This window comes from Podarcis cretensis (genome assembly GCF_951804945.1).
Source record: "Podarcis cretensis genome assembly, chromosome: 12".
In the NCBI taxonomy this organism is placed as follows: domain Eukaryota; kingdom Metazoa; phylum Chordata; class Lepidosauria; order Squamata; family Lacertidae; genus Podarcis; species Podarcis cretensis.
In genome coordinates, this window is record NC_137181.1 from 7,187,686 (window position 1) to 7,204,296 (window position 16,611).

The 16,611-nt window shown below is 47.6% G+C and overlaps 1 protein-coding gene across 2 annotated transcripts in view; it reads left to right on the plus strand.

The window, feature by feature from the left end:
* HHATL (hedgehog acyltransferase like) overlaps positions 1-8,966 on the plus strand; it is a 30,151-nt gene extending 21,185 nt beyond the window's left edge. For both annotated transcript variants that reach the window (XM_079946924.1, XM_079946923.1), the window contains 7 exons: positions 331-540; positions 1,745-1,916; positions 3,115-3,259; positions 5,095-5,130; positions 6,257-6,458; positions 7,335-7,476; positions 8,646-8,966. In XM_079946924.1, coding sequence (XP_079803050.1) covers positions 331-540; positions 1,745-1,916; positions 3,115-3,259; positions 5,095-5,130; positions 6,257-6,458; positions 7,335-7,476; positions 8,646-8,767 — 1,029 coding nt within the window. In that variant the 3' untranslated portion in view covers positions 8,768-8,966. The remainder of the gene's footprint in view (positions 1-330; positions 541-1,744; positions 1,917-3,114; positions 3,260-5,094; positions 5,131-6,256; positions 6,459-7,334; positions 7,477-8,645) is intronic.
* The last annotated feature ends 7,645 nt before the right edge of the window (positions 8,967-16,611 follow it).

Genomic DNA, 16,611 nt, shown 5'->3' on the forward strand with positions numbered 1-16,611 from the left:
ACTGGAATGGTACCTATTTATCTACTTGCACTTTGACGTGCTTTCAAACTGCTAGGTTGGCAGGAGCAGGGACCGAGCAACGGGAGCTCACCCCATCGCGGGGATTCGAACCGCCGACCTTCTGATTGGCAGGCCCTAGGTTCTGTGGTTTAACCCACAGTGCCACCTATGTCCCATATTATAATATAGCTTGTTCAAAAATATGTTCAGATCAGGGCTGCCTGAAAGACCTAGTGCACAGGGCGAACCGAGAGGTTTCTATGCACCAGACGAGACTCTGAAGCAACCTCGTTTCCTTGGTATATGTGGTAACTATTCTCTTTTGTCCAGAATGGGTTTGTAACAGGAAATTTTGATCTTCAAGATGTTCTCTTTTACGGAGGAACGGGCTTCAGCATCATGCGTGCCATGAGTTTTGCCCTGGAGAACTGCGAGAGGAAGGAAGGCAACTACTCCATCTTCGCTCTCCTGAAATACAATTTCTACCTCCCCTTCTTTTTCTTCGGACCTGTCATGACCTTTGACCGGTTCTATGACCAGGTAGGCTGGATTCACTGTCATGCTCTTTGCTGCTCCTTTCTTAAGTGTAAGGCATGCTGCTCCTTTTTTTTTTTTTTTTAAGGATAAGGGAGAAATTTTATTCATTTAGCATTTAAAAGTGAACCTACCTAATTTGTGCTTTTTTTAATAAAAAAAAATAATTTTTATTAACTGGCCAATCACATCAAATTAAATCACATCGCATAAATTCCAAATTACAAAGCCAAATTTTTAAATTTTGTTGGGGGAACCCATACTTCAAGATCCAAAGGGGGATTCAGATCATCTTCTTACTACTGCGTTAATGTCCAAATCAGTCCCAATCAGTCCACAAAGTTCATAATTCTATCCAGTCTTATCTTGGTGTTTCCACATCATATCTTGTTCATATAATTTCTCTTTTTCCTTTACGATCTCTTCTGTTAGTCTCCTTAAGCCGGTAAGCAAGTATAATAAGGCATGCTGCTCCTTTCTTGGACGGGGGGCTGTTGGGCAACCCTTTGTGGCTTAGGGCCCTAGTATTTACGGGACCGCCTCTACTGGTATGCCCCACAAAGGACCTTAAGGTCCATGAATAATCATAGTTTAGAGGTCCTGGGCCCTAAGGAAGTCAGATTATCCTCCACCAGGGCCAGGGCCTTCTCAGTGATGGCTCCGACCTGGTGGAATGCTCTGTCCCAGGAGACCAGAGCCCTGCAGGATTTAACTTCCTTCCGCAGGGCCTGTAAGACAAAGCTATTCTGCCTGGCTTTCAATTTGAACTTAGCCTGATCTTTTGTTCCCCTTCCTTCCCTCCCCCTCCCCCTTTTATGAAGATTACCCACTCTGGGATCCCACAGCTAATTCTCCCCTGGTCTCCTCGCTGGCCCAAATAGGACTAACTTAGCCAGCTAGCCCTGGTGATCATCTAATGTTTATTGGATGGATTTTCCCCCTAAATTGATTTTTGAATTCTGAATTTATTGTAATTCACGTTTTACGCTGTATTTTATGCTGTTTTTTGTTGCATCAATTAAGTGTTTTAAATTTGTTGTTAGCCGCCCTGAGCCCGGTTTTCTGAACTAGGAAGGGCGGGGTATAAATAAAAAATTATTGTTGTTATTATTATTCTCCTCAAGACAGTCATTCATGCTACGTGATGTTCTCTCTGGGTCCATGAACAAAGCACAAGTCTTTCCATCTCCCCCTTTTTCCCTGACCACAGGTACACATCAGTGAGATGCGGCGCAAAGACTATGAGATGTGGCACATCTGTGTCCATGCTTTCGTCCATCTTGTGGCCATCATGGCAGTGGATGTCTTTTTCCACTTCTTCTATATCCTGACCCTTCCTTCGGACATGAAGTTTGTCAACCACCTCTCAGATTGGGCGTTGGGTGAGTGAGTCCTCAGTTCTGTGTTCAGGGAGTAAAGGAAGCCCCTTTCTTATTTTCTTTCCGGTGTGTCTTCCACATAGATCATTCCCACGTGCTCTTAAGATTACTTTCAGAGGAAACATTCCAGTAGAATGCAGGGATGGGGAAAGATGTTGGAAGTGGTTTGTGTTTTAATTAGACACCAATTCCCACTTCTCAAACCAATCAGCGAAACAAAGCAAAATTCTCCTTTGAAATTTGCACTTCTCCGAATTTTGCAATGCAGTCCTCACATCAGATAACATGTGCAAAAATAGATACATTAGCATGCAAAGAAAAGTTTGTATATTAGTCAAAATTGCATACAAAGATGCATAAAGGTAAAGGGAGCCCTGACCATTAGGTCCAGTCGTGGCTGACTCCAGGGTTGCGGTGCTCATCTCGCTTTATTGGCCGAGGGAGCCAGCGTACAGCTTCCGGGTCATGTGACCAGCATGACAAAGCCGCTTCTGGCGAACTAGAGCAGCACTCGGAAACGCCGTTTCCCTTCCCACCGGAGCGGTACCTATTTATCTACTTGCACTTTTGACGTGCTTTTGAACTGCTAGGTTGGCAGGAGTAGGGACCGAGCAACGGGAGCTCACCCCGTCGCAGGGATTTGAACCGCCGACCTTCTGATCGGCAAGTCCTAGGCTCTTTGGTTTAACCCACAGCGCCACCCGCGTCCCACAAAGATGTGTACTTTAGGAGAAATTTGCATTAACCTCGGGTTAAGAACTTAATTCGTTCCGGAGGTCCATACTTAACCTGAAACTGTTCTTAACCTGAAGCACCACTTTAGCTAATGGGGTCTCCTGCTGCCGCCGCGCCGCCAGAGCACGATTTCTGTTCTCATCCTGAAGCAAAGTTCTTAACCTGAAGCACTATTTCTGGCTTAGTGGAGTGTGTAACCTGAAGCGTATGTAACCCGAGGTACCACTGTACATGGAAAGTTGCCTTATACTGAGTAAGGACATTGGCCCATATAGCTTAGTCCTGTCTACACTGACGGGCAGTTTTCAGACAGGGAGTCTTCCTCTGTGTTACCTGGAGATGCTGAGGACCAAACCTGGGACCTTCTGCATCCAATCCAGTTCCCCAAAATGCTGCGCATAGTCCTGTGCTCTTGCTTCCTTGTATGTCAACCTGCTGCCCCTCTCCTTCCCCTTCTGTTCCGCAGCTGGCCTGGCTTACTCCAACCTGGTCTACGACTGGGTAAAAGCCGCAGTGATGTTTGGGGTCATCAACACCATCGCCAGGCTGGATCACCTGGACCCCCCTCAGCCGCCCAAATGCATCACCATGCTCTACGTCTTTGCAGAAACGTGAGTATACCCACCGATATCTTCACAGTCTCCGGTTGCTTGGGAGATTGCCCTGGAGAGGAATTAGGCAGCTGTGGAAAGGCGGGAGGAGACTTTCAGCCTTAGGAACTGCTTCGTGTGGGCAAGACCTGCCAGAGATGAGCTGCTGTGCTCATTAGGCCTGCCCACTCCTGCGCAGAATCTGTCTTTGCTAATAAAGAGTTAACTATGTCCCACACAAATGGATGCGGGTGGCGCTGTGGGTTAAACCACAGAGCCTAGGACTTGCCAGTCAGAAGGTCGGCAGTTCGAATCCCCACGACAGGGTGAGCTCCCGTTGCTCAGTCCCTGCTCCTGCCAACCTAGCAGTTTGAAAGCTCGTCAATTAAAACACTTAATTGTAATACAGTGGTACCTGTGGATGCGAACGGGATCCGTTCTGGAGCCCCATTCGCATCCCGAAGTGAACGTAACCTGTGTCCACGCGTCTTCGTGTGCGCAGGTCATGTTTCGGCGCTTCCATGCATGCGCGTGACATCATTTTGAGCGTCTGCGCATGTGCGCGCGGCGAAACCCAGAAGTAACACGCTATGTTACTTCCAGGTCGCCACAGAGCACAACCCAAAAATACTCATCCCAAAGTGTATGTATCCCAACGTATGACTGTACTACATAGAAGCAGCATAAAAGACAATATAATCACGAATAACAATAAAATTCAAACTTCAAAAATCAATTTGGGGGAAATCCATCCAATAAGCATTATATAGTCACCAGAACTAGCTGGCTGAATTAGTCCTACTTGGGCCAGCAAGGAGGCCAGGGGAGAATTAGTTGTGGGGTCTCAGAGTGGGTAATCTTCATAAAAAGGGGTGGGGGAGGGAAGAGAGGGGAAATAAAAGATCAAGCTGAATTCAAATTAAAGGCCAGGCAGAATGGCTCTGTCTTACAGGCTTAGTGGAAGGAGGTTAAATCCTGAAGGGCCATAGTCTCATGGGACAGAGCATTCCACCAGGTCGGAGCCATCACTGAAAAGGCCCTAATCTAGTCCAGCCCCTTGCAACACAGGAGTCCCGCCCAATGTGGCATTTGAACCCAGAATCCCAAGAGTAAGATTCTCATTCTCTGCCGACTGAGCTTGAGCTGTTTGCTTTCAACGGGAATCCAAACACTATGGAAAATGTAAAACTATTTCCAGCCCCCCCCCAAAAAAAAATTAGTCAATGAAAATGCAGCAGCAACAGTCAATAAAACAAAGCCATTGAACAGCCATCAGAAAAATAAATAGACTTTTGAACCCCTTGCATGAACACACACACAAACCTTTGTTTCTAAGAGGGACAGTTCAAAGCTTGCCTCTTGAAAATAAAAATCTCATTTCTCCAATAACTCTAAATCCACTGTTTGTTTCTATGGTATTGTGGGCTTTTCATTGCCTTTGGTATTTTTATATTCTTCTGACTGGCTTTGAAAGGCACCTTGAACTGTGGAGGAGGCAGCATTTAAAGGCACACTTGAGAAGCGTGAAAGATTCCTTGCCGTATATATTGCCTTTGAAACATGGAAGTTTCTCTTTCTTAACCAATCAGTATTTATTGAGGTTTTCAATGATGTTTTTACAGAGGCCTTTTGCTGATATTATTCTTGCATGCTGTGTGGCGCCTGGGTTTTTTAAAAAATGAAAGCGTGGATTATAAATTGGTAAATAAAATAAAATCTGGTTGTGTTACTTCACCCATGGGCTTAGGGCACTTTGCAGCGGCCATGTGCCCTGGAGGGAATAGATGTGGAACCAGGGGCAACAAATAAAGTAAAAGCTTCTGTTTTTTAATCTAACTTTTGCATTTGTCTCACAGGCACTTTGACAGAGGGATTAACGACTGGCTATGCAAGTAAGTTTACTTTCCGGCGATGGCACTTAATGTTTCTTGGGGTCCCTGGGAGATTTCCTGCTCTCATAACAAACTATTCACAGTCGGTGGTGGAGAAATAAGGGAATATTCATCTAGTGCCCGCCATTTCTACCTAATAATAATAATAATAATAATAATAATAATAATAATTTATTATTTATCCCCCGCCCATCTGGCTGGGTTTCCCCAGCCACTCTGGGGGGCTTCCAACAGAACACTAAAATACAATAACCTATTAAACATTAATAGGCGTGCTCTGGTCCATGGGGTCACGAAGAGTCGGACACGACTAAACGACTAAACAACAACATTAAACATTAAAAGCTTCCCTAAACAGGGCTGCCTTCAGATGTCTTCTAAAAGTCTGGTAGTTGTTGTTCTCTTTGACATCTGGTGGGAGGGTGTTCCACAGGGCAGGCGCCACTACTGAGAAGGCCCTCTGCCGGTTCCCTGTAACTTGGCTTCTCGCAGCGAGGGAACCGCCAGAAGGCCCTCGGCGCTGGACCTCAGTGTCCGGGCAGAAAGATGGAGGTGGAGACGCTCCTTCAGGTCTACTGCGCCGAGGCCGTTTAGGGCTTTAAAGGTCAGCACCCACATTTGAATTGTGCTCAGAAACGTACTGGGAGCCAGTGTAGGTCTTTCAGGACCGGTGTTATATGGTCTCGGCAGCCGCTCCCAGTCACCAGTCTAGCTGCCGCATTCTGGATTAGTTGTAGCTTCCGGGTCACCTTCAAAGGTAGCCCCACGTAGAGCGCATTGCAGTAGTCACCAGTGGGAGATAACCAGAGCATGCACCACTCTGGCGAGGCAGTCCGCAGGCAGGTAGGGTCTCAGCCTGCGTACCAGATGGCGCTGATAAACAGCTGCCCTGGACACAGAATTGACCTGCGCCTCCATGGACAGCTGTGAGCCCAAAATGACTCCCAGGCTGCACACCTGGTCCTTCAGGTCCTTATCAAATCATAAAATTGTCAAGTTGAAGTTATACCCTCTGGAGCAGCAGAAAAGAAGTTTGTTCCATCTTGGGGACATGAAAACTCGAGCCAACCTTCTCACTGTGTGTGTGTGTGTGTGTGTGTGTGTGTGTGTGTGCTTTGACTCCTAGGTACGTCTACGATTATATCGGGGGCAATCACGACAACATCTTGAAGGAGCTGGTGGCCACGATCGCCACCTTTCTTGTGACCACCCTCTGGCTTGGTCCTTGCGAAATAGTTTACATCTGGTCCATCTGCAACTGCTTTGGCCTCAATTTTGAGCTGTGGGTGCAGCAGTTCTTTCAGCTGAAGCCGTTTGCTGCCATAGAGGTATAAGTGTTGGTCCTTAAAGCTTTGCTAGACTCTTAAGGCCTGCTGGGCTGAGGGTGGAGATCCCTCCAGATGTTATTGTGTTACATGTGTGCAGCCAGCACTAGCGTATGTTTGTAGACACATTGCAGAGAGGTTAAGGATCTTTTACTGGAGTTACGGCATGCGCTTGTCATCTTTTTCTTTGGCGATCACTCATAGCCAAGTTAGATTGTAAACACAATCTTACGATTGTAAACACAGTTTTAATAGTGAGTCCTAAGTGACTGTGGAGGCCAATTCTGGATCCACATCCTTCCACAGTGGGGACATTGGTTTCCGGGCTGGAGTTGATCACGGTGTGGATTTGCCAAGTGTGCCTTCCTCTTAGCACGTTTCTCCCTTTCATCCTGAGTTTGAGCATCTTCAAAGCCCACAACACCTTTGGTAAAGGCTGTTCTCCAACTGGGGCGCTCGCAGGCCAGTGTTTCCCAGTTGGCGGTGTTTATACTACATTTTTTTTAAAGATTTGCCTTGAGAGAGTCTTTAAACCTTTTTTGTTGACCACCAGCATTACGCTTTCCATTTTTAAGTTGGGAATAGAGTAGTTGCTTTGGAAGACGATCATCAGGCATCTGCACAACATGACCAGTCCAGCGAAGCTGATGTTGAAGAATCATTGCTTTGACACTGGTGATCTTTGCTTCTTCCAGTACACTAGTATTAGTTCACTTGCCTTCCCTAGTAATGTGTAACATTCTTTGGAGACACTGTTGATGGAATCTTTCGAGGAGTTGGAGAAGACGTTTATAAGTGGATATACTTGTTATGGATGTGTCTTAACCCTTAACCTTATGCCCATGAGAAACTTTCACACAAGTCTCTTTTCCCTGGCAGGCCAGAATGTCGGAGGCAATGTCTCGGCGGATCAGGGGCTTCTTTGGTGCAGCAAACTTCTGGGCTATCGTCCTGTACAACATCCTTGCCCTCAATAGCCTCGAATTTGCCATTCTCGTCGCCACAAGAATTCTCCAAACAGGTAACGTTCCTCCGGCAGAGTGGGCCGAACCCCTTTCGATGGGCTGAAAACCATATTTACCATGGCTGTACCCGTTAGCCAGCTTACATGACAAACCCACTAGAGACGCAGATCGATATTTGCAATTGAACACCTGCTGTTTCTGAGGCTCCTCAGCCTCTTGCCCTCCTTACTTCTCTCCAGTAGCACACATTACCCTATGTTCCGGCGTACAAGATGACTTTTTATCCCTGGAAAATCACCCCAAAAGTCGGGGGTCATCTTATACGCCGGGTATACACATTGGGAAGGAGGAGAGGGAGCTGGTGAGCAGAGGCGCCCCTTCTGCCGTCGCTCCTCCTCCCTCCCCACAGAAGGGGACGCGGAAAGTCCCTCCAAACGCGGCACTCGCCCGCCCACCCACCAAAAGCCTCGCCTCAGGCTGCTGCTGCTGCGACGGCAGAGGCAGCGGACGGGTGGGCGCTCTGCCCCTGGCAGCGCTCAAACTCTATAACTCTAAAACTCTAAAACTGAACAGCAAAAGTTGGGGGTTGTCTTATACGCCCAGTCGCCTAATACGCCGGAATCTACGGTACTTCTTCTGTCCCTGGTCCCTGTGTGGGGCGTCCTAGGCCCTTTCATCCTCCCTATAAAACTCTGCCTCAGAACTGGGTTAAAAGTATGAGGGACCTCAAGCTAACACAGCCTTCCTCAACCTTGGGCCCCAAGATGTTGCTGGACTACACCTCCCATCGTCCCTGACCACTGGTCCTGGTAGCAAGGGATGATGGGATTTGTAGTCCAACAACATCTGGGGGCCTGTGTGAGAAAGGTGGGGCTAATAGAAGGGGAGGGGTGGGGAATCTCAGACTCAGGGTCCAAATGCGCCCCCTCAAATCCTCTCTGTCTGTCCCTCAGGACTTCTCCCCAGCCACAAATCTTCACATCTCGGGTGCTTTTGCCTATCTGGAATTTGTACTTGAACTCTGAGCATGCCTTTTGGGCCAAGGGTAGAGGGTGCATGTGAGAATGTACAGAGAAGGAATGACTGCTAAACCAGTCTAAAAATGTGGCCCAGATATGCTCATTCTCTCATAACATTCCGGTTCCTCAACAGACACTATTTGGCCAGCGACGAAATATCTGCCCTGTGGCCATGTTGATCTCTTCTCCTTCGCTCTCCTCCTCAGGTTTCCCCCTCAGCACATTATCCATCTGGTTCATCACTTACTGCGGTGTGCAGCTGATCAAGGAGAGAGAACGTTTCCTGGCCCTCCAGGAGGAGAAAGGAGACAAGGACAAGACAGAGTAAAGGAGAGGGAGAGAGGCCAGCCCGCAAAATGGCCGCCGTGGCTTTTTGACGCGCTAGGCCAAAGTGCCTGACCCCTCAGCCCTGAGGGCCTGTATGCTGCCATGAAGACCTCCTGTAGCCACGTACAAGCTCACCTGTGTAATGAACTACTTTCCCCATTTAAATTAAAAAAGATATTTTCTATAAGACTCAAACACAAGGGCTGCCAAGTTATTTCTGTAAAGAGCCACTATGTTGTGAGTGTGCCGTGATTCAGACCTCGCTGTTCTTTGGGAGCACCTCTAATCTATGGCCAGCTTCTGGCTCTGCAGGAAGGTTGCATATTGTCATAAACCATTAAATAGTAGGTAATATAGAGTCTGGGACATGGGTGGTGCTGTGGGTCAAACTACAGAGCCTAGGACTTGCTGATCACCACGATGGGGTGAGCTCCCATTGCTCAGTCCCTGCTCCTGCCAACCCAGAGTTCGAAAGCACGTCAAAGTGCAAGTAGATAAATAGGTACCGCTCCGGCAGGAAGGTAAATGGCATTTCCATGCGCTGCTCTGGTTCGCCAGAAGCGGCTTAGTCATGCTGGCCACATGACCCGGAAAAACTGTCTGCAGAAGCAGACAAACGCCGGCTCCCTCGGCCTGTAAAGCAAGATGAGCGCCGCAACCCCAGTGTCATCCACAACTGGACCTAACAGTCAGGGGTCCCTTTACCTTTACATAGGTATCTATAAGACCTGAATAATAGGGACATGGGTGACGCTGTGGTTTAAACCACTGAGCTTCTTGGACTTGCTGATTGGAAGGTCGGCTGTTCGAATCCCCGTGACGGGGTGAGCTCCCATTGCTCGGTCCCTGCTCCTGCCCACCTAGCAGTTCAAAAGCACGCCAGTGCAAATAGATAAATAGGTACCGCTCCGGCGGGAGGGTAGACGGCGTTTCCATGTGCTGCTCTGGTTCGCCAGAAGCAGCTTAGTCATGCTGGCCACATGTATGCCGTATGCCGGCTCCCTCGGCCAATAAAGCGAGATAAGCACCGCAACCCCAGAGTCGGCCATGACTGGACCTAATGGTCAGGAGTCCCTTTACCTTTACCTAATATAGAGGAAAGAGCGACCTGTTGTGTTTAGGTTCAGATTGTGGACTTCCCAGGGGTGTAGCCATAGCCATAGCCCCAGGAACATGATTTTGAGGTGGTGCGAACTAAGCACGGATCCCCGTCCCACCTTGTCTGCTGTCGGGGGCCTGTGGCCCCAAAGCCTGGCCTGGCCTTGCTACCACACTCCAGGTCCCCTTGCCGAATGGCCTCCTGGCCACCAGACCCTCCAAGTGCCCCTATATTGCAATGGCATCCCTGATTTAGAGAAGCCGTCCCGGTTTCTGATTTGATCCCGGAATGTCCCGCTTTTCCTTAGGATGTCTCTATTTCCATCGGAGAAATGTTGGAGGGTGTGGAGTTATCCGACCCCCGAGCCGTCTGAAGGCAATCCTGTATAAGGACATTTAATGTTTTGTTTTGTTATGTTTTTATATATGTTGGAAGCCGCCCAGAGTGGCTGGGGCAACCCAGTAAGGTGTGTGGGGTATAAATAGGAAACTTATCATTATGGAATGGGACGTCCCTGTTTTCATCGGAGAAATGTTGGAGGGTATGGGCCAGTGTTGGGGGGATGTATCAAGGGCTGGTTGGCTGACTGGGCTCCCCACTGCATGGGCAGGTGGCATAGTGTGGCCCCATAAACCCTCTCTGCCCTGTGTCTGCAGGGTAGCATAAGCAGCAAGGGCTGGGCTGGTGCGACGGGTTTTGTTCACTCTCTGTGCCCTGCCCCGGGCACCAGCAAAGGATGCAATGCCACTGGGACTTCCCATAGAAGCATCGGGTTAGCTACTTTGAGATAAGGATGCTGGACTAGATTGGCCTCTGGGTTGATCCTGCAGGCTATTTTTATGTTCTTATTGAACGAAGATTCAGAGCTTTTTTTCAGCCAGAACTCAGTTCCAGCAGTGCTCAGGTGGGACTCATTGCCATAAAATAATAATAATAATAATAATAATAATAATAATAATAATAATAATAATTTATACCTCGCCCATCTGGCTGGGTTTCCCCAGCCACTCTGTGCGGCTTCCAACAAAATATTAAAATGCAATAGTCTGTTAAACATTAAAAGCTTCCCTAAACAGGGCGGCCTTCAGATGTCCTCTACAAGTCTGATAATTGTTTTCCTCTTTGACATCTGATGGGAGGTTGTTCTACAGGGGGGGTGCCACTACCAAGAAGGCCCTCTGCCTGGTTCCCTGTAACTTGGCTTCTCGCAGCGAGGGAAGCGCCAGAAGGCCCTCGGAGCTGGACCTCAGTGTCCGGGCAGAATGACAGGGGTGGAGATACTCCTTCAGGTATACTGGACCGAGGCCGTTTATAAGAGAACAGGGCATGTGCTCCTATTTTTCTAGAAAAATAACACTGCAAAGAAGTATTGTTTGGGGAGGGGTGTATGAAGAAAGCTCTCACACGCATCCTCTCATCTGTCAAACTTGACCCATGAGTGGTGGCAGAGATAATTTGCCACTGTCTGTCCTTGGCTCTGATGCCACCTACTGTCGGTCTCCTTGGCTCCCTTCACCATGAAGATGATGACACTGCGCTGCCCCTTCTCCCAAACCTTCAGAGTCGAATGGTCATTTCCCCCATCAGGGAAACTGGGTCATCCAGTCCCTGGTGTAGAAGTCATGGGACCACTTGGTGGCCTCTGCCATGACGCATCAATAAAAGCCCAGCAATGACGAATGGATTCCACGCCCTGTTCCAGAAGAACTAGCCGTTCCTCCACAATGTGGCTAAATTTAAACAGGGAGCTGAGCTTTCTGGAATGCTACAGAAGGATCTAAAGTTAGATACCATCAGAAGGAAGTGCAACTCACTGAACAGGCAGAATGAACGATTGGGCGGGCAAGTCTTCCATCTCACACAGTTGCAGCCTCTTCCCGGCAACAGAGATTAAAGGTCTTCGTTGGGGTTAGCCCAGCTAATTAGGAAATAATTGTGCTTTATCTAAACACTGCAACTTCGAACCATGAGATGTCAAACTGGTTTGTTTCTACTAGCCATGGGTGGTGTAGTGGTTAAGAGTGGTAGACTCGTAATCTGGTGAACTGGGTTCGCTTCCCTGCTCCTCCACATGCAGCTGCTGGGTGACGTTGGGCCAGTCGCACTTCTCTGGAGTCTCTCAGCCCCACTCACCTCACAGAGTGTTTGTTGTGGGGGAGGAAGGGAAAGGAGAATGTTAGCCGCTTCGAGACTCCTTAGGGTAGTGATAAAGCGGGATATCAAATCCAAACTCTTCTTCTTCTTTAGGGTTCAACTATACTACTAATACATTATTTTTTATTATTGATTTATCGATTTATTCCCTGCCCTTTTTCCCTGACAGGGACTCAAGGCAGCTTTCAGATCAGCTAAAAACAGCCAAAAACATAGGGGCAGGGGAACCAGTGATAAAAAAAAAACCAATTAAACATTAATATAATTAAAACCATACAATAATAATACCTTATTATTTATACCCCACCCATCTGGCTGGGTTTCCCCAGCCACTCTGGGCAGCTTCCAACAAAATATTAAAAACACGATAAAAGATCAAACATTAAAAGCTTCCCTAAACATTTCCCTAAATGGTGCTGGAGGAGACTCTTGAGAGTCCCATGGACTGCAAGAAGATCAAACCTCTCCATTCTTAAGGAAATCAGCCCTGAGTGCTCACTGGAAGGACAGATCCTGAAGCTGAGGCTCCAAGACTTTGGCCACCTCATGAGAAGAGAAGACTCCCTGGAAAAGACCCTGATGTTGGGAAAGATGGAGGGCACAAGGAGAAGGGGACGACAGAGGATGAGATGGTGGGACAGTGTTCTCGAAGGTACCAGCATGAGTTTGACCAAACTGCAGGAGGCAGTGGAAAACAGGAGTGCCTGGCGTGCTCTGGTCCAGGGGGTCACAAAGTGTCGGAAACGACTAAATGACTAAACAACAAACAGGGCTGCTTTCAGATGTCTTCGAAAAGTCAGATAGTTGTTTATTTCCTTGACATCTGGTGGTCTGGCGTTCCACAAGAAGGCCCTCTGCCTGGTTCCTTGTTACTTCACTTCTCACACACTGAAGTAACTGCCAGAAGGCCCTCTGAGGAGGATCTCAGTATCTGGGCTGAACAGGGGTGGAAGCATTCTTTCAGGTATACTGGGCTGAGGCTGTTTAGGGCTTTAAAGGTCAGCATCAACACATTGAATTGTGCTTGGAAACGTACTGGGAGCCAATGTAGGTCTTTCAGAAGCGGTGTTATGTGGTCTCGGCAGCCACTCCAGTCTAGCTGCCGCATTCTGGATTAGTTGTAGTTTCTGGGTCACCTTCAAAGGTAGCCCCATGCAGAGCACAAATATAAAAGATCTCTTAGAATCAAATGGATAATTGTAATAAAAACAACATGGCACCAGCCCTTTCATTGAATACAGTTGCTTCCCAAAAGCCTGTTGGAAGAAGTTCTTCACCAGGTGGCAGAAAGACAGCAAGGAGGGAGCCAATGTGGCGTCTTTAGGCAGAGAGTTCCAAAGTCTAGGAGAAGCCACCACCGAGAAGGCCCTAAATGGCGCTGAACTGTGGTTAATCGACAAAGAAGAATGAAGGGGTCCCATCGCACCCTCGTAGCTGTGCAGTGTGGATCTGACACATTTATTTGCCATCCTTTGCAGCTGATGGGGTGACAGAGACACTCGAGAGATTAAAGAGCTCATCAGATGTTAAGTCCCCTTGCAAAGGGGCAAATTAATGCAGATGGGAAAATATAATCCACAGAGAGGATTAAGTACATGGCTTGGAGCCGAGACAATGTGCTGCTCTGGAAAGACCTGCTAACCCTTTGTTTGCCAAAAAAAGGCAAGGGGAGGACAGGCTGGATTATGAATTCCAGCTGTTGCCCCAGACTACTCTTGACTAATCAGGGCACCTGTTTACTGAGAGCCAATGTGGTGCAGTGGTTAAAGTGTTGGACTAGGACCTGGGGGAACAGGGTTCAAATCCCCACTTGGCCACAAAGCTCACTGGGCGACATAGGGGGCCAGTCACTGCAATAAAATAAATAATACTCTGTGTCAAGGACACCCAAATCCGCTCCACTGAAATAATGTCCCCAAGTCTGAGGGAGGTGTGTACATATATCCTTGCAAAACATCTTTTGAGATCCAGCTTTAAAAAAACACACAAACCCCAAGCCCCTGGGATTTTGAAAACAATCATCTTATTTAGCTATCCACCATGTCAGCTGTCAGCCTTGAATTCTGACTGCCAATCTGGCATGGGTGTCATCAGCATATTGTACTACACATCATCATCATCATCATCATGCAACATGTAAATGTCTAGTAAAGTTTCCCGTTAATTAATGCCGTAAAAGCTGAAAGCTATCCTAAGCTATTAGTGGAAGAGTATTGTTGTTGTTTAGTCGTTTAGTTGTGTCCGACTCTTCGTGACCCCATGGACCAGAGCACGCCAGGCACTCCTGTCTTCCACTGCCTCCCGCAGCTTGGTCAAACTCATGCTGGTAGCTTCGAGAACACTGTCCAACCATCTCGTCCACTGTCGTCCCCTTCTCCTTGTGCCCTCCATCTTTCCCAACATCAGGGTCTTTTCCAGGGAGTCTTCTCTTCTCATGAGGTGGCCAAAGTCTTGGAGCCTCAGCTTCAGGATCTGTCCTTCCAGTGAGCACTCAGGGCTGATTTCCTTCAGAATGGAGAGGTTTGATCTTCTTGCAGTCCATGGGACTCTCAAGAGTCTCCTCCAGCACCATAATTCAAAAGCATCCATTCTTCGGCGATCAGCCTGCTTTATGGTCCAGCTCTCACTTCCATACATCACTACTGGGAAAACCATAGCTTTAACTATACGGACCTTTGCTGGCAAGGTGATGTCTCTGCTTTTTAAGATGCTGGGAACGGTATAACCCAAGCTTTAAAATTTTGGCTGGATTTTCAGCATTTCAGACTCTCAAATCCATAAATCTTTATGGTATTCTTGGATTTACATCTTGCCTTTGCTCTACAGAAATCAAGGCAGCGCTGAGAGTTCATCCTCTCCATGATCTTCACAACAGCCTTGTGAGGTAGGTTTGGGTGAAGCAGGATGGGGCCCAGGACCCAAACAAGCTCCATGCCTGAGAGGATATTGAATAAGCTATAGTATATAGGCTGCTGTGAATGCTTGGGACAAAGCGATATAAATATTATAGTCCCAGCAGGACTTTCTTCCTTTAGCGTCAGTTGGCCACTAACAATCATTCCACATATTTCTGAAAACAGAGGGTATTGCCAGTGCTTATGTGTCCAAAATGGTACCATCAACAAGCAAGAGGGATACACCTGCAGCTTTGCAAGTATCCTCAAAGTCTGCTGAAGTACATAAAGGGAATACTGACTGGCTATTTTGGGGGCAGGGTGTGTAAAAGCAAGAGGGACGGGTAATATGAAGGAGCGTCTCCACTTCCATTGTTCTACCCTACACTGAGGTCCAGCGCCGAAGGCCTTCTGGCGGTTCCCTCACTGTGAGAAGCCAAGTTACAGGGAACCAGGCAGAGGGCCTTCTCGGTAGTGGCCCCCACCCTGTGGAATGCCCTCCCACCAGATGTCAAAGAGAACATCTACCAGACTTTTAGAAGACATCTGAAGGCAGCCCTGTTTAGGGAAGCTTTTAATGTTTGATGCATTACTGTATTTTAATATTTTGTTGGAAGCTGCCCAGAGTGGCATATTATTATTATTATTATTATTATTATTATTATTATTATTATTATTGAGTGGAGTATCCTGAGGCAGGGCGTGGCTGGCTGACTGGAATACTAAGCAGAAGCGCTTCATACTGCAACATTTTGTTGCTGGTCACAGCGACAAAACGAACAGTCAAGTCCTGCTAGTATGGTGGAAATGCCAAAAATAGGGCTTATGATCTCAGTGTTCTGTGTGGAGGGAATATGAAGCCAGGAGCAGGATGGGAAATGAAATCTGAACACAATGAAACTCAGCCTCTGTTCGAAGCTGTCTGGAATAAGCTGCTAAAAGGTTTCTGGCTTGGCGTGATGGGCATGGTGGTCATCACCTTACAGACTAGCAGCTTGCCTGTTTCCCCATCTGTTCACTTGTACACAAAAAGTTTGTTGCCAAGGGCCCCATAACACAACCACACTTGCTCCTGTCGAGGAAACGAATCCTGTATACGGCTGCCCTTGGAACAGCCGGTCACTTGAGGGAACACGGCACAAACAACGACGTACATGTGAATAAATCAATAAATCAAATCAGATAAACCATCCCTGGGGCATTTGTGACTTGGACGGATTTCCTTCTTTCGTACCAAACGTCAGATGCATTTATTTGCTGTTTACTCAACTCTGACTTTGCAGTATATTTTTAGCGCATTAATCTTTGCTCCGGATTTAGCAAAGGAGACCAGGGATATGGCGTGTGTGTGCAGTCAAGACTATCCCCACGGCTCCTGAGCCTGATTTTAGGGAATTTGAGTCACTCCGAGGCAGAATCTGTTTCACACACAAACACACACAGTTCCTAAGGCAGCTGGTCACCAGCTTTTCTGCCGAAAGTCCTTCAGGAAAAGGTTTCCCCGATAGTGAATCACGAAAGCGTCTGCCATGGATCTAGAATTACACTTACAGCTGTTACTCAGCCCCCCTCGTGCCACCCCACCCGCCAACAACAGCCACCCCTCCCCGGCAGGCCAGTTTGTCATATTAAAAGGTGATCGGCTTACATATGCTGCCGAATGGATTCCCTAAGCTCCGTAATGCTGTAGCTATATAT